Here is a 26553-nt window from a genome sequence, read left to right as displayed (position 1 = left end):
AGGTGGAGGGATTATATCTCTTCGCTGGCCTGGAAGCGCCTTGGGATCCCCCAGTCAGAGCTGGTTGATGTGGCCAGGGAAAAGAAAGTTTGGGGCTCTCTGCTGGAACTGCTACCTCCGCGACCCGACCACGGATAAGCGGGAGAAGATGGATGGATGGATGGATTAAATTGAGCTTCACAAAAATGCCAGGTTCAGCATGGTAGAAATGGCTGAAGAAATACAGAGTTTAGGAGTTAACCCAAACAAACCCGCTAAACTAAAACATTGTTTATTTTTGAGTTTATATATCATTTAGAGCCTGCAGCTAGTCCAGAATGCAGCTGCACGTCTTCTGACTGCTCACAAAAAGCGTGACTACATCACCCCAATTCTGGCCTCTCTACACTGGCTTCTGGAGCCGGAGCTTTAAGATCTGCTGACCAGCTGCTGCTGATAGTGCCCAAGACCAGGCTCAAAACCAGAGGGCACAGAGCCTTCGCAGCAGCTGGCTCTAGGCTCTGGAACACTCTGCCCCTCCATGTGAGGTTGGCCCAGACCCTAGGGGTTTTTAAATCTACTCTTAAAACACACTTCTTCTCCCTAGCCTTCTAGTCAGAGCGGAGCACGACCCCTGACTTTTCCCTGTGTTTTTTTATATATCTGTTGTAATTTATTGTCTTTTATTGTGATTGTAGTAATGTGTTTATGTGATTGTAGTATTTATTACATGTACAGCACTTTGGCCCGACCAAAAATCGCTTTTAAATGTGCTTTATAAATAAACTTTGATTTGATTTGATTTACTCTGTATTTCTTTCATCAACAAAAAGGAAAAACATGTACCTTCAGACTCTTGCTCGTTCTTAGGTGTAGGGTATTCTGCAAATATGAAACAAAACAAGATTATAATCACCAGGGTGTTTTTATGGTAACAACCAAATAGTGTCAAAGGTGCTTGCTGCAGTACACCCTGAAGATATATCTCAATGACAAAGCTTCACAAATACCATATGTCTCTGTTCGGTTTTTGTGTCTTTTGCGACCTGGTCTTTGAAACTCGCATTTACGATAGGGAACAAAAAGTACTTTGAGGATCTGGTGAGACAAGGCCTTCCTGTTTTAAAACTGAAACCATTGATTGTACCTGAAAGCAAAATTTTGAATCACACACCTGTTGTATTTGCAGGAATAGCCTTTTCGGTAGTTGTGCCAAGTGTATCTATGAGAAGAATAATGAACAAGTAATTGAATATCATTTTTGCAACAGTAGTATAAGCAGCTATTTATCTTGTTTCAAAAAGCAGTAATATGTTTCTCGTAAAAAAGGAACAAACAGTAAAGTTGACAAAAGTAATTTCACCATATAGATTGCTTAACCCTTTTTCTCTTCGCGCTTGAAAAGAGAGAAAGAAAGATACAACATCTATCATTCTGACGTCCTATTTAAGCAATCTGAAATGTTTACAAAAGTGATATAAACACAAAACGAGGTCATTTGTTCTCCATTCAGGTTGGTTCACCTCTGATTGGGGCAGTAAGCACCATAGTTGCAAATGGAAGAAGTAGACACATTAAGCTGAAACGAATAAGACTGCAATCAATTCAAGGTTGAAATACATGTTTATGTGGATTTGTATAGCTTTGTCAATTTCAGCTGGTAATTGAAATATATTTCATTGACGGATTTGATGAAAAATACATTAATTATATTGTAAAAAAACAACTTACAGCTTCATTGTTGACTTTGGTCCTCAGCATCCACTGTTTGTCGGCAAGAGTACTGTTTTGAGCTACCGCTTATCCTGAATTTTTACTTTTAATAGGTCTCCACTCCAAGTTAATTATAGATGCTAAAAAGATGTAACAGATAGGCCTATTGTAGTCAAATACTTTTTCGGTTTGTCTAACAGCGCATGACTTCCAGGCAGAGAAGTAACAATTTGGCTACAGAAATAATTTACAGGGGTCCATTATCTCATTATCTCAAATCAAGAAGGAAACAAATTTTCTCAACATTCAAACTCATGGAGTCGTCTTTCCCTCCATTAGGCCTATGTGTTGATTACTGGTGGGTTCTTCAGGAAAATGCCCCAGGCTTTTTCTATGACTGAGGTAGCCTTTTAAATGATGCCACACAACATGCATTGTTTTCCATCACTGTTTTACCATTGTCCATTTAAACAGTGAACCCAAACAAAGAGCTTTTCAAAAACAGGCCCAAGCCCTTGACTGAGCATCAGTCCATAGAATTGCCTCTTGATAGAAACATCCTGAAATGGAGAGCACAATAACGCAGTGATTAAAAGCAGTGAGTTACACAATTATTTGAATTGCAGTCTTGTGTGTATGCCTGCTCCAGGCTTTTCAACTAAACTACTATATTAACCATGCAATTTATAGGTCTACTGAATCATATCAGACTGCCCATAAGAATCTTTGCAGGGCCAGAGAGGTGGTTAATGGCGCATGTTGCGTGTGGAAATGAACACTTCGTGTGGCTATACAAATCAGATCCACTGACTAAACATTTGAGATGTGGCCGAATACACACATGCCTACAGACGCATGCAGATAAAAGTTTCTGCCTCTATCAGACCTGTTGGTGGCAGAGGGTGCTACAGTCTCCCCATGAAAGAGAAAAAAGGGAGAGCGCCCTCTGCGGGAAAGGCTGTTCGCACTAAGCTCTTGATCCCAAGCATCGCCATATTGACGTCCCAACAACGCTGAGAGGTAATCGCGTTATTTAACCACAAATCGTCGTAGGTAGGGAACTGCTTTTGAGTGTTTTATACGTGTCGAAAAGCTGTGAACATGTAACACAACCGCGGTGCCCTTTTACTGCTCGATCACGGTGTTTTTAGGAGGTTTTTTCAAGGCGTTGTCAGTCAGTTGCCTCGCCAGCCAGCAGGCTATTCACTCCCCTAGCCTGTTAGCTTAGCACTTCTAGCTTTAGGAAATATATTTCTCGAGGCTGGTTGTTTAGCTGTACTTCAATAATAGCCTCTATAATGATTATTTTACCTTTTTGAACGCGTGGCGTTTAACTATTTCCGTTATAGTCCCATAATTTAGCCGCAATATAGTTGTGACTTTCCAACCGGCTTTTCCCTCTGCTGTTGGCGAGCTAATGCTAACTCGCTAGCAGCCCGACCAGCTGCCCGGTTGCCTAAGAGCTAGCAGCTAGCTTCACTGCACTTGTACAGGCCCTGGGCCACAGAGGGTCTCTGCGTACACTCACCTTTTCATTAAACTATTTAGCGGGCGAACTGGCTACAACTGAACCATTGTCTTATACCGGAGTAACCATATTTCGATAAGATTACTTTATTAAACCCATTAATCTAATGTAGCCCTACGAGCTGATTGGCTGGCATACATAGATAGCTCACATAGTTTGTTCGTGTTTGCTTAATTGAGAGCATTGATTTTAATCAACCTACTTTCTGTCTTTTTTTCATCAGGAGATACTGCCTTGGTGTAGCCCCCAGTGATGACTGTATTGAGCCCAGTACCTCCTGATTAGACTGGTTGGATGCCCCCATTTAACATTCAGGTCTCTATATTTCATACGCAACATTATTTGGACACTAACATGTATAATAATATATATTCTCAATACACCTGTTATACCTGTGTTATTAAAATAACATTTGTTGTATTTTCATTAACTACCTATTGCCTTACATGAAACATCTGCAGTTTCATTTGAAACTCAAATCAACATCCTCTGAAACTGGAGGGGAAACATTTTCATGTTAATTCAAATATTGATATGTATCTGTTTTCTTTGATTAGCATTTCTCAGTTTAAATACGTAATATTTGTTTATATTTTGGTTTGGCTGTAGAATGCTAATGGTCTGTTTTTATATGTATGCCCATGTAGCTTTCTTACCATAAAGGCATCTCAACTGCTCCTGTTTCAATTCATCTATCACCATCATCCTGGAGGGAACCTCCCAGGTATCGTGTTGCCTTATAATTAAAGTACCTTATCACCTTTGTGTAGTTATAGGATGTCCTCTAGTGCTAACCAGTAGACGAAATGTTATTTAATTGGCTTGATCTGTTGTATACGGAATGTGTGATTATATGTAACTCAATTTTTTTACATTATCTATTTTGTTTTAGGAGATTAAGAGAAGATCCTGTGTAGAATATGTCTGGCCCTGTCCCAAGCCGCTCTCGAGTTTACCCCGATGTAAACACACAGAGACCTAGGGAATATTGGGACTATGAGTCCCATGTTGTTGAATGGGGGTAAGTCAAAGGGAAATAGTTAGTTGTTATTGTTTTGCTTTGTTAGGTAAGCCATGTCATCGTTGTTGATCTTGTTTTTGTTTTTTTTAGGAACCAAGACGACTATCAGCTAGTCAGAAAACTAGGGAGAGGCAAATATAGTGAAGTATTTGAAGCCATAAACATCACAAACAATGAAAAAGTGGTCGTCAAAATACTGAAGGTATGGAAATAATCAATCATAATATCCTGGTAATTGAACGGTCATAGTTGTAATATGTATCACCTCTAGTTAATTTACTAACAAGATTATCTTTGTTCACAGCCGGTCAAAAAAAAGAAAATTAAGAGAGAAATAAAGATCCTGGAGAATCTGAGGGGTGGCCCAAATATCATCTCACTGTTAGATATCGTCAAGGATCCTGTGGTAATTTTGATCTCCCTTTTTGCAATGTAACAATTTAGTAAATGTATAATACTGTAGGTACAAGGTTTTAATGCATACATTTATCTCTCTTTGTCCTTTCAGTCCCGAACCCCTGCTCTGGTCTTTGAACATGTGAACAACACAGATTTCAAGGTAAAACCCAGTGCATCATTTTAGATATGCTAATATTATTATTATTATTGTTTTGAAATGGCTCATAAATCTTATTTTTTTTTACAGCAATTGTATCAAACCCTATCTGACTTTGACATACGGTTCTACATGTACGAAATCCTAAAGGTAAGAAACGGCTTCTGCACTTAGTTTTCCCTCAATTTTATGGACTGCCTTAGTTGTTTGCAAATAGCCAGAAACGTTATATCAGTTTAACATTAAGTATTTATTCTCAAAGTATATCTCCTTCTTTTTCTCTGAAAGGCTCTGGATTACTGCCACAGTATGGGGATTATGCACAGAGATGTCAAGCCACACAATGTAATGATTGATCACGAACACAGAAAGGTATTGTCTCACATGCTGACCATTTTTTATTCTGATCATGTTTCGTCTACTTTACTGTGTCACCGGCTAAACGCGTAAAAAGAATGAAATATATATTCACGTTTATTGTTTTTTATAATCCTCAAGCTCCGCCTAATCGATTGGGGTTTGGCAGAATTCTACCACCCAAACCAGGAATACAACGTCAGAGTGGCATCCAGGTACTTCAAAGGACCTGAACTGTTGGTAGACTACCAGGTGAGCCTCCTACACTGTTCTATGCACGTAGTTTGTCAAAATGACAATTTAAAGTATTAAAGAAGAGACAATTGTTTTTTACTTTTGTTAAATGCAGCCATGGAGTCAGTTCAAACATTTTAACTCTTTATCTTATTTATAGATGTATGACTACAGCTTGGACATGTGGAGTTTGGGTTGCATGCTCGCCAGCATGATCTTCAGAAAGGAGCCTTTCTTCCACGGTCATGACAACTACGATCAGGTATGTAGAATAAGGTCTTTTTTGTATATGTTCATACATCTGTGGCCTAAAGAGACCAGTGTCTGTATTTCTTTCATCATTGAATAATACAAACTGTTTTGACGTGTAGCAGCTCTGATGGAGCACCTGGGGATTTATATCCTTCTTAAAGTCATCTATACAGTTATTGAGCCAGTGTAGACATTTGTTATAATCTTTTTGAGAGTTTGGTGCACCAAATATTAAAGGGGTCTAAGAGACTAATGTGTCTGTAACAGTGGACATGGGTCGTCGTTACACATTTTACTCCCATGTATGGTGTCGGTTGTCTTGTGGGCTCTCCCCATATACACTAGCACTGAACACAGCATTTCCAGTTTGTTCCATGCCTCTTTGTTTGGTTCCTTTTTAACCCTGTATGACACTGGTTGAAATAGTGTTTATGTTCTACTGATAAACAATCAACTGTTGATTTAATATTACATTAACTGAACTAATTATCTTGTACAACTTCAAAACTGTGCTCAGAGATGGAACTGTACAATTGTAATTATTGCCCTTTATTAGGTGTGTGTGTGTGTGTGTGTATATATATATATATATATTCAAAATTCCTATACAACTTAAATAATTATAAAGTTGCCCTTAATAAATACATTTGATCAAACTGTAAAGATATTTAATGAAACATGCTCATTGTTAATTTAGCAAGGTCTTTATTCCTATCGGATTAGTCTCCATTAATCACCTCTTTATTGAAATCATGTATCGCTCCATACAAACCCACCACCTTCACACTAGTACAGTACACTATAAACTGCAATGGATTCCATGCAACTTAATGCCCTTCAAAGGATTTACCAAATGCCTACTTCTAATGTTAAATGATGCCTCTTCTAACTTGCAGCTGGTGCGGATCGCAAAGGTACTCGGCACCGAGGACCTGTACGACTACATTGACAAGTACAACATTGAATTGGACCCACGGTTCAATGACATTCTTGGAAGGTAAAACATTGGAGCTGTTTGACCTCGGCAAAGTATCAACATCAATTAGCACTTAATCCCTTGGTTTTTTTCTCTACAGACACTCCCGCAAAAGATGGGAGAGGTTTGTGCACAGCGAGAACCAGCACCTGGTCAGCACGGAGGCTCTCGACTTCCTGGACAAACTGCTGCGCTACGACCATCAAGCTCGCCTCACGGCTAGAGAGGCCATGGATCACCCCTACTTCTGTACGTTTCTTTCCCATCAATCTTTTATTACCATGTCTTAATTGAGTAAATTGTCTCAAAATCTGAGCGCACTGCATTAAGTGGCTTCATGTGTCAACATGTGTTTTTGGTTCATGAGGCACTCAAATCCACTTTTTGTTCACAGATCCCATCGTTAAAGATCAGGGAAGAGGGGCCACTCCTGGAGGGATGGCTGCAAGCTCAACACCAGTCAGCTCCTCAAGTATGATGGCTGGTAAGTAATACTGCACAGGAAAACACAAATTATTCTCATAATCTGTCTATTTAGGTTAAGTTATAACTCATATAAGTATGGCTGCAATTGAGGATTATTTCCATTATCAATATATTTAATGTTGATTATTTTGTAATTTATCATTTGGTCAAAAATAAACATCCCAGTTTCTAAAGTCCATCTTTTAATGCCTTGTTTTTTCATCCAAAATCCCAATCATATGTAGTTTTATATGATATGAAAAAGAGTAAAGCAGGAATTTTCCACATTCAAGAGGTTGAAAACTGTTAATCAAAATAGTATAATGCTAATGTACTGAGAATATGTAATAATGGAAATGTAATGACTGAGGAATTCATTTGAAACAAAGTACCAACTGTCTGTCCAATCAACAACAGGAAAAACCAGATCATCTGACTTTAAGATGATCTGATTTGTATATGATCCATGCTCTGTTTCTCTTTATAAGTTATTTGCAGATGAAATAACCTTCCCCTGACCCACCAATTGTTTCTTTGTTTTTGCCAGCTCAAACTAGTTCTGCTTATCGCCTTGTAGTGTTTCCTTTATCAACTCAAGCCAACTTATCTTCGCCTGTTCTCTCAAGGAGTCACAAGGCTGAATAATTCTACAATATAATGTGTGGCGACTCATGCTTGGTGCATTTCACTTCAGACTTGATTGATTGAACCCCATTGCATTGGTTTTTTCTTCTAAATAAACGTATAAAGACAATTTGTTGAATGACTTTATCTGATTTCCACCACAGTAGTTAGTAATCATGTTTCTGTCCATTGACTAATCGTTTAAGTTGTCCTTATGCATTTAGATTATTGAAAGTAGCATAATAAACTAAAACTATCTTCTTTCTTCAAATGAGAGGGAAAAAACTCTTTGCAGCCAAGGAAATGTACATGTTTTATGAAATGGTGCTTCACAATCTGACAGTTTCTTTGACTTCAATCCATGTTTTCTCTCTAACTTGAGATGTCATATAAATGTGTAAACCATTACTAAATGATTAATGAGCACGCTGTGTCTCCTAGGAATCACCTCAATGTCCTCTTCACAGCCACTGGCTAACATTGCTGGATCTCCCGTCATCTCTGCTCCCAACACCCTGGCCACACAAGTCCCTGCAGCCACCGGGGCTCAACCCTGAAGCCACTTCCTCTCCCGTGTTAATGTGTGCTCATGGCCATGTCCTGCCTAGCTCTCACTGCGGCCCAGGGCCACGGCTCCCCTTTTTATGTTGAAAAATAACAAAGAAGAAGATTTAAAAATTGCTTTTCACATTCAGTTATATTTTGACACCTGGACTCGACAGAAATGTATTGTTGCACCTGTCAGGATTATTAGAATTAATTTGGGTGTGTTATTTGACAATGCCATTGTCTAGAAACTCTAATAAGATGTAGACATGAAGAGAATGGATAATAAAATTTATTTTGTATGTTCCAAATATACAGTCTTGCTTGAAACTGTTTGATGGGGATCCTGCTGTATTACACTGTGAACCTTGACAAGACTTCACTAAACAAGAGTCGGGAATCTGGTGTGCCCCACCTAACAGTGCTCGCTGGTTGCACACGATGTAATGTGCAGGAGTTGTTGGTGTTTTGAAGTTGTTAGATGCTATAATTCTTTAATTGGACTTTTGTAGATATTCTACAGTTACTGTCAGGTTGCATGCACCCAATGCTGAGTATCACAGGGTCAATAGTTTGCCAATTTTATGTTACTTTCACTTCTATATGTGTATGTATGTGTTCATGTTTGTTTTTTATGAAGTCTCTTACACATGATTTTGATTACGTAGACAATTTTGTAACTTTTTGTTTTATGTTGGGAGGAGTCATCACCTACAAAAACAACTTCAAAAATAAACAATTTAAACAGGGCTTGCAGACACTACATGTTATTGAGTATACCGTCTGGTGACTGGTCACATTATATGAGTGAATTAAAAGCAGAGTAGTGTAGTCAGTGTATCCCAATAAGACACATTTACTTAATGACAATGAAACAATGTTGGCACCTAATTACTTGGAGAAAGTTTATTCATAGTTAATTTCGCAACCTTTTACATACATGTTCATACATTTAAATTTAAACAAAATGACTGCAATTACTTGTACCTTTTTCTTTTGAAATATGGAAGCATCATATTTGTTTTTGGTTTTTTACAAAGCTCTTTAAAAAGAAACGACTGCAATGAAACCAATTTGGAGCTTAGCCTGTGTCTGTCAAGTGCTGGCCAACTTGTGGTGAGTATGTGCTTAGATCATTTTAGGAAGAAAAAAAAGGCAGCACCTATAAAACCAATCTGAGTTCAAGATGTTTGGCAAAAACACAAATCATACATTCAGTAGATGACTCCAATGATCTCCATATGAAAACTGATCACAAAATATATTTTATAATATGTTCTCTAAAGCTGTTTTAGCAACACTTTGGCAACGGAAGTAGTTCCGGTGCTTTTATAGTGTTGGAATTGCAGACACTAAACACTTCTCTTGTTCAAGTGCTTTGGATGAATTATTTTCTTTGACATTTCCTGCACTCTATCTTATGAATAAAGAGATACCACAAGGCTACATTTCCCCTGCAGCTGCGCAATACGTTTTCAAATATCAATGTATTATATGTGTGAATGTAACGTATTTGTAAAATGGAGACACATATTTCCAATAGTCAGTGAAGGCGGCCTTCACAATCATTGCTCCAGTTGGGACACGCCTCGGCTGCTGCAGTAGTGGGACAGTGGTGTGGCATTTTAAAGTTTGTATACCGTTTTTCCAAAATGGGTAAGCTAGGTTTTATCTCGATTGTAATAGCTGCCTTCGCGTTGGTGCTCGGACAGAGGATCCTAAACCTAAGGTACAATGCAAAGCAACTCCGTTAATGCCGAAATGTTTTGGAGTTTGTTACGATGTTTTCATCATGCAAACACGGTTTTTGTTTACCACCTGATCAAGGCTAACGTTTGCTTTATAACATTGCAGGAAAAGGGCCTTCGCTTCAAGGGAGTTGGCCCAAAAGCACCTCCCCAACTGTGTCTTACTTAAAAATATAGGTAAGTCATGCCATAAGAAAATGTAGCAACATTTTTGATACCAAAATAAGCAGAAGTTAACTGTGCAACTCTCGGTACTTTACTTTCAGATCATGGCTCAGAGGATATAACAATCACTGGGGACGGGCTGGCGTTTATCAGCAGTGTAAGTATGTGAATTACACAGCAGCCTTGTCAACAAAAAAGCCCTCTGACCAGACTCTAACAAAATGTCAGTCATCAGAACCGTTAACACGTGGGACATAATCTTATTGTTTTAATGTCAAATGTTCAAGCTTTTTAATAGCCTCCATGAAATGCATTGTTATTCATTAGTGATGCAACAAACCATCATTTTCATAAGCGATTAAAATGCCAAACTTATCCTCGAATCATATATACATAATTGAGTCTATAAAATGTAAGGATATTGTGAAACATTTCCATCACAGTCTCGAAGAGTTGGTTTGAAATGTGTCTACTCAACAGCCCATAACTCAAAGATATTCAATTCACAATGACAAAAAAAAAAGTTAGTTCATATTGAGTTTACCCACACACAAACAAACAGAATCATTACACTGGTAAACCATGGCTACACAAGGACAAAGCAGTGAAGCAATGCAGTATTTTCCCCATCACACTTTCAATAACAATCACCTGCTCTATCAGGGATTCTCTTAAATATAGGATACATGGCTAGCATTTCTTAAACTGCAGACATTTGTCATTTAGGACAAACCATTTTTATATAAGAGTTAGGCCTTAAAATGTGACCCGAAGCTGGACTTTTTCACCTTTTCCAACACTGTGCATAATATAATATTTATATATGTTTTTTAAGGGCCTGAAGTATCCCGGACTTCCATCCACAGATGGGACAGGAAAGATCTTCTGTCTTGATATGACAAATCCTCGGATGAAACCAGTTGAGCTGCGCATGCCAAGAAACTTTGATCTGGAGTCATTCAACCCTCATGGCATCAGTTTATACACCGATCCCAGTGGTAAAAGCATTATGTGTGATTGTACACTTGCCACAAAAACAAGTCTCTACAAGAAATTCCCTTAAGGGCAAATGGTCGCTTTCTACTGCCTTTGAATCCAGATTCAACAACATTCATATTATCAACAGGAACACATTAATAGCACACTTTTAAATACATTTTAAGATAGTACAAATAAGTAGAGTTCAGCTGACTGAAAAACTGCAAAGAACAGATTGTATTTAGTTGTTTGACATTATGTTGTGATTTGTAAGGAATATCTAGAGATGTGATTCTGATTCATTTCTAAAATAAGGGTAGTCTTAGCCATGCTTGTCCTTCTACTTTTACACACATACTCACTCACACATACTCACTCACAGTTTGGTTGCCTGCTGTTTTATTTCAAATGCTTTCTTGTTTCTCATCAGATGACGCAATATACCTGTTTGTCGTTAATCATCCTGAAGGCAAAAGCCAAGTCGAAATATTCCACTTTGTCAGGGACGACCACTCACTGGTGCATCTGAAAACCATAAAACATGCACTTCTCCACAGGTATGACATGAACTGCACTTAAGATGTACTGAATATGTAGATGAGGTCATTATGCAAAAACATTTGTCAAACTCTCCTTAGTTATTATAACAGTTATTTAAAAACGTTATGAATTATTGTATATTTAAAAACTAAATTCTGTTCTGATTTTCTTTTCAAGTGTAAACGATATTGTGGCAGTGGGAGTGGAAAGCTTCTATGCGACCAATGATCACTACTTTACCAATGAATTACTTAAAACTTTGGTGGAGATTCTTCTTCTTCAGCCCTGGACTAATGTTGTGTACTACAGTCCTGAGGAAGTGAAAGTGGTCTCTGAGGGATATTACTTTGCAAATGGTGTTAATATCTCACCAGACAAAAGGTAAGACTTATATCCTGGGCTATGCATTTGGTCATTCATAGCTTTCAATGGCTTGCTTTCTTAATTTAATATATTTTTTATTTGTAGGCATGTATATGTGGTAGATCTATTAGACCACAATGTGCACGTGTTGGAGCGGAAAGAAGACAATGCATTGGTCCAAGTGAAGGTAAAACATTAAAGTTTTTCCCACTGATAAGTTATTATCATCAAACACTATTTGTTTCTGCTATTATCAGACCAAGACACTTGTGCTTTAGTTTTTAGTAAAACGTTTGACAAATCAAACAGTAATGCTAATTGTAATGAATTATTGTAGTATTAGGGCCACCAACAGATTTTCATTTAAACTGTCTTTACTTTGAAATATAAGTAACAGGAGTAAGATATAGAAATTGGTAATAAAAAAAAAACACGCACACTGATGCTAAACAATAAAGGAGAGAAGTCCAAAATCAAATTGATTTGAAGATAAATTAGTTATTGAAGGATATATGACACCAAGATGCATTATTAATCCTAACCTTGTCTATGATACTCCACCAGGCTGTGGCTGTGGGTTCACTTTGTGACAACGTAGAAGTGGACGCTGTAACTGGTGACCTGTGGTTAGGCTGTCATCCTAATGCAATGAAAGCTCTGAGGTTTGACCCAACAGACCCGCCTGGATCAGAGGTTTGTACATTCACTTTGACTAGAAAGTACATTATGCCTGACAACATTACAAGAACAGAAAAAAATACTCTCATTACCTAAACAGCAGATCCGTCTATTCACACATATTCATCTCGTTTAATTTCTTTCTTTCTCATGATTTTGTTTTATTCAGGTCATTCAAATCAAGAACATTCATTCAGATCAGCCAGTGGTGACTCAGGTGTACGAGGACGACGGCAATGTGATCATGGGCTCCTCTGTAGCAGCTACCTATGGGAAAAAGTTGCTCATTGGAACTGTTTTCCATAAAACCTTGTGCTGTGATTTGGAGTAGGCCGAAGATCAACTAGCTAAGATGTAGCTAAGATACATTAATTGTGTTAACATGATTGTATAGCAATGAGCACTGGGTGAGCATGTTTAAAAGTAGACAAAAAACCAAAGTTACTGAACGTCCCAGATACTCGTATTACTGTGAAAAGGTATTTGGAAAACAATATATTGTATTTTCTTTTTTTACATTTGCTTACCTCTATCATGAAAATTATATTTAACCCTGGTCACCTAACTGCACACAAATGCACTGTATGTTACCGACTTCTTTCATATATATTTGTTAATGTTTTGTATATTTGAATAAAGAGATTAATAATACAATCCATATGACAGTCATGCTTCAACTTTAGTTTTCTTTGTGGTTCAATACATGCGCAGTGTGAAGAAACACTGTTTCCAGACAAAGTACTGCACACAAAACCCATGTATATCAATCAGTAAGATTAAATGATGGTTAATAAATAGTATTTTCATTGTTTTTTGTAAAACCCATGTAGTTCTACCACCCACAAGAAAGTCTTTAAAGCATTCACTAATAACTATTACTTTTCAAGCTTCTACTGTGCTCTACTTTTTATTTAGATTTTCAAAGTAATTATTTTCAATGCTATAAATTCGGTGTCTGATCAAATTCAAATACTTCTGTCTCTTATTTGCTTCCATGCTTTGGTGTGTCTATGTAATTGCACCCTGAACCTATTCCTTTGTGACCTTTATATGCACAGAGAGTCTGTTTGTAATCCTGGCAGCCATGAAGAAAGTACTGACTGCTGTTGTTGCTGCCTTTGCAGCTTTCATTGGATACAAATTCCTTAAAGTAAAGTAAGTACTTTTTAATTTTGATTAGAGACCACATTTGGAGGTATAATAGAGGTTTAGTTGTACTTATTTCCAATGTTGACAACTGTTGCTTAATCCAGAAAGAAAAGATCAATCAGGAAGGGAAAATATCTGTAACCAAGCCCTGCTAGACTAGCAGGTTCTGCTTTGTTTGCCTATGAAAAGCTTTGTCGTTTTTAACTTTTCTCTGCAGTGAAATGATGCTTGCTTCGAGGGAAATGCCTGTGAAACACCTCAACTGTCAATATTTGAAGAATATTGGTAAGATAACTTTATTTTAATTTCATTGTCTTGGACATTTACACGGTCAGAAATGTTCTGTTTAAATGCATTTCCGTACTTGGACAGCTTGTATGCCAAATGTGAGCATACAGAAAGAGTTTAAAGTCCCAGTTTCCTGCAGTAGGTCAAGTGTCAGCTATAATGCCAGGGTTGTAAAATTATATTAGTGAAAAAGATAACATCTTATTTTGTTTTGTGCAGAATATGGGGCAGAGGATATCACAATACTGAAAGACGGTCTGGCCTTTCTAAGCACAGTAGGTTAACAAAATTGTAGCATTGTTGCATGAATCTTAAACACTGCATACTCAGTTTTCTTTAACAAAATGTGAAAGCATAGGTCAACTTTCCGAACAAAGGTTGTGAATACCAGTTTGTTTGCATATTTCTTTAAGTAAATACCTACTCAGGAAAAATGTCCGCTCTGCACCAACATCTTACATGCTGTGTTTTCACTCAGGGGTTGAAATACCCTGGACTTCCTTCGTTCTCCGATGAACCAGGGAAGATTTACATTTTAGATTTGCTGCACCCGAAGCCAACTCCAGTCGAGCTGCAGATCAAAGGAGAGCTGGACCTAAACTCTTTCAACCCACATGGCATTAGTGTATACACTGATGAAGCAGGTAAAGCACAAATCATGTGCAAAATCTTACAAAAAATAAAATAAATGATGTGCATGAAATGATCAGAACTGTCAAATCAATGTTAACATTAAGGTTGAGCTTTCATCATCTCTAATTTGTAAATTCATATCCTATGATTTTATCTAAGTGGACAATGTTTCAAAAAAAGCTAAAGAAGACAGGAAAAACTATCAAAAAGACACAAATTAGAAGAGACAAATAAAGTACCAGTTCTTCACTTCAAATATGTCCTTTGGATACTGTTGTTATGACAAGCATTCATCTAATGCTAACCAAGTGAAATGGACTGAAAGTGAGTCTCAGGTATTCTGTTTGTTCTGTTCAAGAACATTAAAGGCAACATGAAATAGTGTATAAAAAAAACGTTAGTTTTATAATGATGTATATTACATTCAATGCTCTGGAGGACCCTTTTGTCGTTTCATTGTATGCAATATTTAAAAAAAAAGGAAAGGAAATACAATTTGTCAAGGAGCTTAATACTAGCTGCTTAGCTTTTACCAAAGGTTTTTGACTTGAGATGGAAATTAGCAAACTCCAATAATCTTGTACAAAGCATCTTATCTCTTTGAGATTTATGTTCTTTTTGTACATGGTCCCTGCCAACTGAACCAATAAACTAAACTTAGCATAGTTACAAATTGGAAGTTTCTTTACTTATTTTTTACAGATTTATGTGGCTATTTTAATCCTGCATTTCTCCTGCAATAATAGTTTAATGCATTCACATTTAGTAAATTGTTTTTATACATTTATTTTGGTAGTAGTGGAGAAAGCCAGAAAGGTTAAACTGTACACCAGGGGATTTGATTAGCAGTATGTAATCCAGTAATACTATTTGTACTTTGATCTTATTGGTTTTACACTTAAGTGTACACTCCTTATCAGAGCTGCCTTTAGTCCCGGACTTTAAGTAACCCAACATTTCACACTGTTGTTGTCTCACATTAAAAGACTGGACAAATACCTTTTATTTTGAAGCAGCCACAAGAAACTCTCCTCAGTTGACTGTAATCGTTAATCAAAAATCTGTCTATAAAACCTTTTCTGGAGTCTGTGGTGTTAAACCCAGCTACTGTGTTCATAATAACCTCAAGTGTCACTAAATCAACTACGACGGAAATGTTAAGCTTCATTTTTTGTACTTTATTTCAGCATTCTGTGAGGTCAGAAATAAATGGAAATTGTTGCACTGTAAAAGTAAAAGACACATTTCTGTTTGTTTGCAGATGACTCAGTTTACCTGTTTGTTGTCAATCACCCGGAACACAAAAGCCAAGTTGAGATCTTTCATCTTGTTCAGGAAGACACACTTGTGCACTTAAAAACGATAGCCCACCCCCTACTCCACAGGTATGTACTGTACGATCAATCTTTAACAGTATCACACCTTTTAGATTTGACAATCTATTGAAGCGTTTTATCTCATTAATTGTGTCTTTCAGTGTAAATGACATTCTTGCAGTCGGAAAAGAGAGCTTCTACGCCACAAATGATCACTTCTTTGCCAGTGATATGCTCCACTTTTTGACTCTCATCCTGGATTACCCCATGTGTGAGGTGGTCTATTACAGCCCTGAGGAAGTGAGGGTGGCAGCCAATGGCTTTCTGTCTGCAAATGGCATCAACATATCACCTGACAAACGGTTATTCTCAATTCATCTCAGCAGTCACTGCATCTGCTTGTTTTTTAAACTGAATGTATTTCCACAGCAATATGTTCCCTTTGCAAAGCTAAAATAATAAAACATAAATATTTTCTGTTGCGCAGGTATATTTATGTTTCAGACATTGTTGGCCATGACATCAAGGTTTATGAAAGACAACAAGGGGAACAATTAAGGTTTCTAAAGGTAATATAGTGTTTTCTTTTTTTCTATTGAAAACAATTAGATGAAATGTTCATTTTTGGAAATACTCTAATTTGTTTCTTACTGATAGTAGACCCATACTACAGCTAGCAGCCTTTTAGCTAAGCTTAATATCCAGTAAAACCTAAATTGTTAAATGTTGTACCCCTTTGCTTTGGACATGTTAGTATTAGTAAGTGGATTTTGTTTTGGGCTTGCTCTTTCCAGTTTTTAGTAGTGTCCACCTTTAAATATTACTTCTGGCAAGAAAGTAATTAAAGTGCATATCCAAAAATTAACTTTAACTGTGTGTTGCAACATAATCCTTAAAAACATTATTTTATTATTATATCCACATTCCTCCCTTTGTATCTGTATTTCAGGAGGATTGATATTTAATGATCAATGAATTGTTTGTGATGTTTCCAACCAGTCTGTAGCTGTTGGGTCACTGTGTGATAACATTGAGGTGGACCACAGAACAGGTGACATTTGGCTTGGTTGTCATCCAAATGGCCAGAAGTTGATGAAGTATGACCCTGAAGATTTGGCTGGCTCTGAGGTAAGTGGGCATATGTTTTTGTTTAGCTTTTTAATCAAACAATATTTTAGCATTTGTATTTGAATTTGCCTGATCATTTTTAATTCTGTTTCTTCCAGGTCATCCGGATCAAGAACATTCTCTCAGAGAAACCAGTGATGAGCCTGGAGTACGGTGATGACGGCCATGTGCTCGTCGCCTCCACTGTAGCAGCTCCCTTTGAGGGAAAGTTGCTAATTGGATCTATTTTCCACAAAGCCCTCTATTGTGATTTAAAATAATCTGTCTACTTTGTATCTAATGATTTTTAAGGAAATTAATGTTGTAAGAAAGGATTTGGATGGACATGGGATACAAAAATAAAATCTTGATTCACAATTTGCAAAATAGTTTTATTTTACCGAACACAGACACTGGCTCGTTGTGAAGAAAGAAACCGCATAACAACACAAAATGCAGTTTGTTTCGTGTTACAGGACAGTATTTTGTATAGTTTTATAGTATGGTCTTTCGAACAACACAGACTGATTGATTCCACAATAATGTTAAAGGTATAAGAAGTTATGAGAACATATTTTATCCTTTTTCGTCTTTGTCCATAACCTCATTTTCCTCTACTACCTTAGCTATTGTAAATCTCGTCCCTCCACCATGAGGATGCTGCACAATTTCCTCTTCCGTAGTATTTGTCGAGGGTACAGTGAAGAATATGCCATCACTTTCTAATGCACAACTTTCCTCCTCCTTATCTGCACTCACACATTGTGCAGGTTCAGTTTCTCTGTTGCCATCTTGTATTAAAGGACGCGCCTCGCGTTTGCTTTTGTCCACAACAGCGATAGCATTTATGAACACTTCACTGATGCTCAGCATGCGTCTGTGACGTGGCGAGTGATCCAGGGTCTGGATGTTGTTGGCCAAGATGTCGCTGCAGCTCTTAGAGCGATTTATGTTGTATGCAGGCAGTGTTGCATTTGCTGTGGTTCCAATTCCCTTGATGACAGTGCTGTAGTCTTCCTCCTCCTCTGATAGGAAGTTAAAGATGTCAATAACAGAGCGCTTTAATTCTGGATTGTGCTTCTCCTCGACAGGCTCGGGTTCCAGATCATAGCAGTGTCGGTGCCTGTGCCTTCTTTTCTTAAACACTTTGTGAGCTTTCACTACCATGTGGACATTCCAGCTGAAGAATAGAGACAGCCAGGCCAGGCCCATGTAGATCCACAACTCTGCAAACACTCTGTACAGCCTGGGATATTCTATGTTTGGATTTACACCTGAAATGAGAGCCAGAGGACATTCTTTTCAAACCAAAACGTTTAGAACCTCAAATAACCTCAGAGAAACCTTAACTTAAATGAAAACGTACATTATGCTAACGTAAACCTACCTGCCACATAATCTCCAAAACCAACTGTTGTGAGTGTGATAAAAGAGAAGTAGAGGCCCTCCAGGTAGCTCCATCCTTCAATAGACATAAAAACAAATGGAGGGATCACCAGGTGCACGACCAGCCCCCATAACAGGAATAAGGCTGTGCAGGTGAATTGGACCTTTTTCTAATGAAAGGGAGCAAAAAACACATTAGGTCTTCATGTTAAAATAACACAATATAACGCCCTTTTATTGACAGTGTTCAGAAAAAACCCAACTCCAGCTTTCATTTCAATTCTTACCACTGAAACTTTTTTGTGGATTAAAACCTGGGACAGACGTTTGGCCCGGTCTCCAAAGAATGAACCCAGCTGGCTTATCCATACCAGACACAGGGGGATCCCACACAGACCATACAGGATGCAGAACACACGGCCACCTTGAGTCTTAGGAGCAACATTACCATAACCTGTGGAATACAGGAGTTATTATTAACACACACATCTAGACTTCATTAATGGTTAGATCATTTGTCAATCATTTACAGATGGGAAATAAAGCATTAAGGATACAATTATAAAATGGGGGTTGTCAGGTTAAAAGAAAAATGCCTACTTGGTATCCTTCTCTAGTGTTTTTAATTAGCTTAGTATTCATTTTGCAGGAAGATCAAAGTTTGATCATTTGCAAATAATTAATTTAATACATAACCTTTACAACAGCACAAGTATTGTCATTGTCTTGATTTTAGTAATTCATTAATCAGGGCTAATGTTTTCTCAATTCCTGATAAATCTTCAAGACAATTTCAAGAGTTGACAAAGGTTTTGGGGTGTTTATGACTTATGTTCACAATACCTTACCTCACCAAAAAAGTATTAAGAATTATGGTAGTATTACATGTTGTCTGTCTTTATGTGTTGCATTAAGATCGACTAGTACACTTCTCTGTGGCACCGCACATAAAGTGAGTTAATAAATAAATAATGCGAGGTGTATACAAGACTTATTCTGTTGCCAAATATTTTAAATGTAACGTCACTTTTAACTGCTTTGAGTGCAATATGTTTATAAAACAAGGATTAGTTTTTTTTTTATCAGATATTGTCAGTGTCATACAAACCTATGGTGGTGACAATGGTGGCAGCAAAGATGACAGAGTTACCCCAGTCCCAGGTGTTCCGCTGTTTGTCCCCAGTGATGGTCACACCTTGGCCTGCAGCATCTGACACTATCTGAGACAGTGGACACAGTAAACTCTCAATAAAACCCATTCACATCCCCCTATAATTTCAGCAACTACTTTAACTTAAGAACACCATAAACAAACTTATTGAAAACGTTTACAATGGCTTATTCAAAATATCAACTTCACGACTTCCCAGCTGCCATTACAGCGGACACACCCTTAACAAACATTCAAATATGTGTGCGGAGGAGAAAGACATGCTCATGCACGCTCACTGTGCTGTTTAAAACCAAGAGTGCTCGCAAAATGTCCGGTGAAATTCGGCTTTAACACAAATGAACATGACATGAAAAACATTGAAGTGGTTTTATAGTTAGGCTAGGTTGCTTTGGCCAGCATACGGTTGTTTTGTTGTTAAATCAGGTAAAACTGGTTCTGGTGTGTCCTGACATGTAAAGACGAAAAGCTTCTCTTTCACCACTCAAGGCTAAATAAAAGGTCAAATAAGGCAAATTAAGCTGTTAACATCTGTGAGTTGTTCACAAGTATTGTAGGCTATTTGATAACTTAATGTGACTTAACAAAAGCATACATGCTTTTACCAACAATACGTGTATAGTTGGTCAATCACCGCGAAAAGTTACGTATACATTTGCTTACCTCAGTCATGTTAATCTCCTGTCATAAACTGCTATTAAAACACGTTTCATACCTCCAAAATCTCATCCAGACTTTCTGCTGTTAAACAGGTGTGTTTCTTCAAAATGATTTTCTTTTGTTCGATATACTCGTCTCTGGCTGTTTTCCAGTTTGGCTCTTCGAGAATTTGAAATATTGCAGCCCCGATCGACAAGTAGAAAATTATACATGAAGTTAAAAACGGACCCTTATCTGCCATATTAAAGTCATAACTTTAGTCTATACGTCGTAGTGTAGCTTTTATTCCTGAGAGGACTGCTCTTATCCTACCCGCTCAGCTTTCTTCCTGGTACAACACAAAGCAACGCTCACACAAACTCAGATCCATTGTCCAGAAACATCATTTCATCAGATACTTGATTTATAGGCTTATATAATGTATATGATCAAATTCCTATTCCTATTTATAAAAAACAGTGGAGAAATGCAAAAACTATGGAAATAGCTTAAAGGGTGTCCACATTTCCAAGCAGGTGACACATTGTTTTTATAGATGCCAAATCAGCATATTCGCCCCTTATTTTCAGTATAATGAACAGTCTTATTTACATATACATCATTATGTATAAAATAAAAATGCAAGTATTCAACCTGTCTCTATACTTTCTTACATGAATGCAGAATACCGGAATGAAGCAATTATAGAAACATCCGACAGGGGGCAACACGCCCTCAATAAGCTACAGTTGTGAGGAGGCATGCCTGCATTTTGTGACTGAAGTTGTGTGTGTTTATGGTGATGACAGTTTCTCTTATCTTCATCCAGAAGGCTGGAGTTGAGTGTGACACACTGGGTGGATCCTGGCTGCTCTGCATGATAATGGTGAAGAGGTGTTTCCCACAATGTGAGAATACTGCATGTGTAAGAATGAATGATTTGAAGAATACACTCGAGTCTAGTCTCTATCTATCTATCTATCTATCTATCTATCTATCTATCTATGGCACTCTACAGTATATCATGGCTCACTGCACATACTAAGGACAGATTGTTCATCACAAGGAGTATTAGTCAGCTTACAAAAAACACTATTGTATTGCCCATGGGAAGTGTATTTTTGGTTTCGTTATAGGTATAATACTGAAACAGAGGTTCCAGCTGTAGCAGCTGCCAGACAGTGATGTGCTGCACCTTAAGGGAATGCACAGTGCTTTTGATGGGAGAATGAAATGGAGTAATGATATGTGTGTTTGTCGTATGCACCTGATGCACTAATGTAGGATTAACCATGAATTTATAGCACATCGTTTGAAAATGTAAAAACAGATACACCAATTGGTATAAATGTGTTTCTGAAATTGTGTTGAAGAAATCCTTAAATAACTTTCATACTCCAATCTTTCTCCCTTTTTGACAAAGCAGATATTTCTATTTGGAATTGTTCACACATCCATGTCAAGTCACAATCGGCAGAGCACATTTTTGAGAGGTAAAGGGGCTCTAATTTATATTTGGGGATTCACAATAATCAGTAAGAAAACTTATAAGTAATACATTGCCATTTGATCCTTACTTACATGACATCATAAAGAAAAAGAAGGTGATCGTCTAGGAACCAATCAGTAATAGAGTTTACCTATATTATTAATCCTTGGATATACTGGAACTACATGTTAATGTAACAATTTGTATTCTTATGTTGTTACTTGCTAAAGACATGTCTAAGTGTTTTAAAACAAAAAAGATGCAGAGATTAATAGATACACAATAGATTACAAATGTAAACACACAACAGCACCCCGTGTGGACCCACCAGCAGAGTTGGAAAGCATTTGCAGAAATGTCTCAACTTTGACTGGTGGCTCTGACTTTGCTCCTATCAGTTGTATTTGACTTTTCACTGGCACAACGTTTGCCTTTGTTTAATGATAGCTTAATATTTGACCACACATTCCTCTGATGTCCAGGCACTGATTCTGAAACTACACAGATAAACGCATGCTGCTGTACCTGTTTTTGCACTTTTGCAGGTGATATTTTAAGAAGGAATCCTTTGTGCCAACATGAACAATCTTCTATAACTGATGCCTTAAATGCATATCCATCTGTGTTGAGGGAAATAGGATTATTTAGAACTGGTTTAAATTATAATCAAAACATATAATATATATTATTCTGAAAGGTACCATTTAGCATAATAAGTTATTTTACTTGTTGTATATTTTCATGCTTATACTTTTGCACTTTTACTTGAGTAACCTTTTGTTTGCAGGACCTTTATTTGTAGGAGAGTATCCCTACACTCTTGTACTCAGAGGTGGGAGAAGTATTCAGATCTTGCACTTGAATAAAAGTAGGAGTACCAGAGTGGAGGAATACCCTGTTACAAGTAAAAGTCCTGCATTCAAAATGTTACTCAAGTGAAAGTACAAAAGTATTACCATAAAAATATACTAAAAGTACCAAAAGTAAAAGTACTTATTATGCAAATTTCCATTTCAGAATAATATACATTATATCTTTTGATCATAATTGTTGATGCTTTAAAATGTTATCAAACCTGGTAAAGGTGCAGCGTTACTTTGTATACTGCAGGGTAGCTTGTGAATGTTACTCCAGGTGTAACTAAAGTCTTATTTAAGTGTTGATTTTATTTGACATCATTAAACAAAATCTGCAAAGTAACAAAATCTACAAAATAAATGTAGTGGAGTAAAAGTACACGATTTACCTCTGAATTGTAGTGGAGTCGGCTAGAAGTAAAGTAGCATAACATGGAAATACTCAAGTAAAGTACAAGTATCTTAAAATTGTACTTCAGTACAGTACTCGACTAAATGTAGCCTACTTTAGTTACTTCCCACCTCTGCTTGTACTTTTACTCAAGTATAAGATCTGAGTAGTGTTTCCACCTCTGTAAGTAACGCTCCCACCTCCACTCCACCCATCAGTACTTAGTGCTTCGTCATTGTGGCTGCGACACCGCCTCTCTGTGGAAACCTGGCCGAGAGTCTCCAATTTGTTCTGAATAGAAACACGGGGATTATGGAAACAAATTGAAAGTGGAGGAAACGCACAGAAGAGACATCTATCTGCTCAGGTATGACTCGCCTGCACGCTATTGTGTTTACATTTTACATAGCTATTCCTGCGAGGCTTTTCATTTCGCGTCTGCTCGCGACGGCAGTTCGTTTAGAGTTCACTGAACCGTATTTAGAGGGATTATGTCAAAGATGTTTTTGCTGTTAGCTACCTGGGGAATAAGGAACTATACATCTAGCCTCCTGTAGTCTGCCGAAGGCATGACAATATTAAACAGAAATGTCTACCAAATGATTGTTGTAAGGTTGCATTCAAAAGCCCAGAGACTCCAGGCCCTTCATACTTTGTAAAATAAAGATACCGAGTTTAAAATGTTATAAACAAGGAAACACAACCACAGCTAAACAGGCAGGTTGTCCTATGAATGATGTAGGCCTACCTTTGCATGGATCTATTTAGTATACCGACAACAGAAAAGGAAATCTAAAGAAAAGTGTTGGTAATAATTATTTTTGATAAAACAACTGATTTGAGTCATCCATTACCTGTTTATATACACTGTTTATGGGTGCTAGCACTATTTGCCATACTTTCAAAGAGCTATTCATCTTCTGATTCAGGCCCATTAGCTATAAATTCGTTTTTGATGTACATTATTAATTTAATAAGAAAAAAGCATGGTTAAATGTAACACTAGAACATGTCTTCGGATGTTTAAATGTATACTAATGTTGAACATCATTATGAGTTGTATCAATTGCAAAACAGTAACCTGCTTGGAAGCATTCGAGGATGGATAAGAAGGTACTTTTGACAAAGGAAATGACAAAAAAGGAGCAAATTGATATGCACTAAAAGCAATTGAAAGCAAAAATACTAGAGGGTGGACCACTCAATGATGATTTTACTGACCACCTTTATATTATTTGTTTGAGTTTTGAAATAAACTAATAAACACAAACTGAGATATGATAATTATTCTATGTTAATAATTTTAAACAATTTTAAAATTCAGCCAACACCTACATCTCATCGAACCTTGTGTGCTGTCACTCTTTTGAGTATATTTTATAAACCCATGAATTAACACGAATAAATGAATTTGAATTTAGTATAGTATTTCTCTGAACTGACACTTTTTTTCCATTCCTCCTTCTCCCTGCTTCTAACCTGGTCTCGGATTGTCGCCAAAAATCTTCAACGTTGACATGTTGTGAGTATCTTCTATATTTGTATAAGTGTGACAAAGGCAATTGGTATTGTTTGGCATACAACACTAACAATTATATTACCTTAATTCATATACAAATGATTCCCTCTTAATGTACCACAAATTGATTTTAAGCTTTTGCAAATAATGACTTTAACAAAACAGCTTCCATGCAGCTGCAAAGACGCATCTCATTTTTATGAATGCAAAGATTCGATGAAGTCCTTATTATTTTTTAGAGAATATTAATTCTCAAGATTTCTATTTGACCTGCCAATCTTCCTGGCATCTGAGTGCAGACCTTCTCTGTATCTTCTTTATCCATTTTATAATTTATTTAAAATGTATCTGCTGGTTAAAATGCTTTTCTATCATGATTCTGACTCCATTTGCGTGGGAATACTATTTCTCTACTATACCATGGACTATTTCTTGTACTTTCTTTGTAAAGAGCCATTTAAAGATGTTTGCCTTTTTAAAGTGCAGTATTAAAAAGATCTGAAAAATAGATTGGGATGGAATCCCTTTTAGAAGTTTATTTGCTGAAATTACGCTTTCCTACTGTTGTTGACCTGCTGGTAACTGCCCACACCAAACTACTTTTGGGAGGGGTAGTGTGACCGTGTCAGTCTGAAGCATCTGGACGAAACACATCTTTATCTTTCATGAACACATGCTTCTAGCATGCCTCGAAACTCTGTATTGACGTCGTAGAGTATTATTGGCGGGGGTTCCCTCTCACTCAACAAATAATGTAGAACCAATAGTTTGGTCTTTCACTTGGAAGCTTTTTTATTGTTAGACTCTAAGTTCACATATTTTTACCCGGATTGCAGTGGGTATTGAAAGTGTCAGTAGAGAAGATATAAATGTTTATAAAAATGTTTTTATTTCAGACCTGGCCCACTAACTAGTCAGTCAATGAAACAACATGTATAAGTGGATTCTGCCATCTGTCCATCAGGGGGCAGTGTAAACTAAGAAAACATGTCTATTTACAGTAGCATCAGATGATCAACACATTTGTAGCGTGTGCTTAGGTGGCCTAGAATGTCCGACACAATCTGTTCACCGTACCGTGAGCCCAAGGGTAGGCCTACAGCTTTTTATTAAGAGATCTCAGATACAATCCAAGCGTATGCATATTAATATAAGCATTTCACTTCCAATCTGTCTACCAGCTGCAGAAAAGCCATGACTCATTTATTTTGGGGAAAGTTGTCCTGCCCTATTCTCTCTATTATAGCACAGGAGGCACATAATATGCAACATAGACATGTCCTGACTCTTCCCCTAGGAGAAAACATCATTCTGTTTTATTTAAATTATCTTAGGTGTGCATGAAGGGGAAAATTCAAACGTGGCCTATAAGACAAGAAGGATAGGGGACATGTCTGCTGGCAGAAAGGAGCTGAAACATGGAACATTCCTGGTTCATGAATTTTTCATAACATAATGGTGCACTATGAATATTGATGCACTGCTACCATCAATCCCGTTAGTGCTTTTGAGAGCTCTGTTCATGAGCACAAATAAACCCCCTGAAACTATGCTTCCATCACATGTACTTATACTTCATATTTGAAGCATTTTTTAAAGCTGCACAAGTTGTTTTACATAAGATACCGGAGGGAAGGCTGCGTGGTGTGCGTGTGTGTGATGTGTACCCAGATACAGTATTGAAAGTCAAAGAGAGATGAATTGGGTGCCAGTGGTATTGGACATTATGTAATCACTGAGTGATGGTGCCAGATAGGGATAAAGATGTTCCAAACAAATACAACCCCCATGCACTCAGCTGGAGCAATGCACTGCAGCATCTCATTTGCCTGTTTGGCTGTGCTTTTGAGCAAATGAGGAAGAGTGATGGGGGAAACAGAAAGTG

At 37.3% G+C, this 26553-nt stretch overlaps 4 protein-coding genes across 5 annotated transcripts; 3 read left to right on the top strand and 1 right to left on the bottom strand.

Annotated features, from left to right (window-relative positions):
• Positions 1–2603: 2603 nt before the first annotated feature.
• Positions 2604–9001, top strand: LOC104965582 (casein kinase II subunit alpha). Its single transcript, XM_010794559.1, has 15 exons — positions 2604–2712; positions 3444–3535; positions 3868–3944; positions 4113–4241; positions 4332–4443; positions 4546–4647; positions 4750–4800; positions 4888–4947; positions 5086–5169; positions 5296–5406; positions 5549–5650; positions 6537–6637; positions 6717–6865; positions 7011–7100; positions 8147–9001. Exons 4-15 carry the CDS (start codon positions 4141–4143, stop codon positions 8260–8262), a joined length of 1179 nt encoding a protein of 392 aa, XP_010792861.1. The 5' UTR covers positions 2604–2712; positions 3444–3535; positions 3868–3944; positions 4113–4140; the 3' UTR covers positions 8263–9001.
• Positions 9002–9777: 776 nt separating this feature from the next.
• LOC104965581 (serum paraoxonase/arylesterase 2-like) lies at positions 9778–13381 on the top strand. Its single transcript, XM_010794558.1, has 9 exons — positions 9778–9980; positions 10106–10176; positions 10266–10321; positions 11000–11162; positions 11573–11699; positions 11860–12063; positions 12151–12232; positions 12610–12738; positions 12893–13381. Exons 1-9 carry the CDS (start codon positions 9904–9906, stop codon positions 13052–13054), a joined length of 1071 nt encoding a protein of 356 aa, XP_010792860.1. The 5' UTR covers positions 9778–9903; the 3' UTR covers positions 13055–13381.
• A 91-nt stretch (positions 13382–13472) lies between these two features.
• On the top strand, positions 13473–17605 carry LOC104965579 (serum paraoxonase/arylesterase 2-like). The gene is made up of 9 exons (XM_010794555.1): positions 13473–13878; positions 14090–14157; positions 14380–14435; positions 14639–14804; positions 16055–16178; positions 16271–16471; positions 16597–16678; positions 17109–17237; positions 17336–17605. The coding sequence occupies exons 1-9, from the start codon at positions 13808–13810 to the stop codon at positions 17495–17497; spliced, it is 1059 nt and encodes a 352-aa protein (XP_010792857.1). The 5' UTR covers positions 13473–13807; the 3' UTR covers positions 17498–17605.
• On the bottom strand, positions 17590–20809 carry LOC104965580 (potassium channel subfamily K member 5-like). 2 transcript variants are annotated; one of them, XM_010794556.1, is made up of 5 exons: positions 20489–20809; positions 19711–19822; positions 18890–19056; positions 18604–18772; positions 17590–18490 (listed from the first exon to the last, which is right to left on the bottom strand). In XM_010794556.1, exons 1-5 carry the CDS (start codon positions 20672–20674, stop codon positions 17793–17795), a joined length of 1332 nt encoding a protein of 443 aa, XP_010792858.1. In that variant the 5' UTR covers positions 20675–20809; the 3' UTR covers positions 17590–17792. The 2 variants fall into 2 exon arrangements, with proteins under 2 accessions (XP_010792858.1, XP_010792859.1); XM_010794557.1 differs by lacking the exon at positions 20489–20809 and adding an exon at positions 20437–20460.
• Between the last annotated feature and the right edge of the window lie 5744 nt (positions 20810–26553).

The sequence above is a fragment of the Notothenia coriiceps genome, unplaced genomic scaffold, assembly GCF_000735185.1.
Source record: "Notothenia coriiceps isolate Sejong01 unplaced genomic scaffold, NC01 NC01_scaffold00037246, whole genome shotgun sequence".
NCBI lineage: Eukaryota > Metazoa > Chordata > Actinopteri > Perciformes > Nototheniidae > Notothenia > Notothenia coriiceps.
This window is presented reverse-complemented; position numbering and strand designations above follow the sequence as displayed.

What these genes read in the sequence shown, in the direction of transcription:
- LOC104965580 (XM_010794556.1), bottom strand. Translation starts at nt 20,674, where the DNA reads ATGGCAGATAAGGGTCCGTTTTTAACTTCATGTATAATTTTCTACTTG. An exon ending in GTCTGGATGAGATTTTGGAG is followed by an intron (nt 19,823 to 20,488) that starts GTATGAAACGTG and finishes CCACTGTCTCAG; the next exon opens with ATAGTGTCAGATGCTGCAGG. An exon ending in TTTTGGAGATTATGTGGCAG is followed by an intron (nt 18,491 to 18,603) that starts GTAGGTTTACGT and finishes CTCTCATTTCAG; the next exon opens with GTGTAAATCCAAACATAGAA.
- LOC104965581 (XM_010794558.1), top strand. Translation starts at nt 9,904, where the DNA reads ATGGGTAAGCTAGGTTTTATCTCGATTGTAATAGCTGCCTTCGCGTTG. An exon ending in TGTCTTACTTAAAAATATAG is followed by an intron (nt 10,177 to 10,265) that starts GTAAGTCATGCC and finishes CTTTACTTTCAG; the next exon opens with ATCATGGCTCAGAGGATATA. An exon ending in ATGCATTGGTCCAAGTGAAG is followed by an intron (nt 12,233 to 12,609) that starts GTAAAACATTAA and finishes ATACTCCACCAG; the next exon opens with GCTGTGGCTGTGGGTTCACT.
- LOC104965579 (XM_010794555.1), top strand. Translation starts at nt 13,808, where the DNA reads ATGAAGAAAGTACTGACTGCTGTTGTTGCTGCCTTTGCAGCTTTCATT. An exon ending in GCCCACCCCCTACTCCACAG is followed by an intron (nt 16,179 to 16,270) that starts GTATGTACTGTA and finishes TGTGTCTTTCAG; the next exon opens with TGTAAATGACATTCTTGCAG. An exon ending in AACATATCACCTGACAAACG is followed by an intron (nt 16,472 to 16,596) that starts GTTATTCTCAAT and finishes TCTGTTGCGCAG; the next exon opens with GTATATTTATGTTTCAGACA.
- LOC104965582 (XM_010794559.1), top strand. Translation starts at nt 4,141, where the DNA reads ATGTCTGGCCCTGTCCCAAGCCGCTCTCGAGTTTACCCCGATGTAAAC. An exon ending in ACATGTACGAAATCCTAAAG is followed by an intron (nt 4,948 to 5,085) that starts GTAAGAAACGGC and finishes TTTCTCTGAAAG; the next exon opens with GCTCTGGATTACTGCCACAG. An exon ending in TTCAATGACATTCTTGGAAG is followed by an intron (nt 6,638 to 6,716) that starts GTAAAACATTGG and finishes TTTTCTCTACAG; the next exon opens with ACACTCCCGCAAAAGATGGG.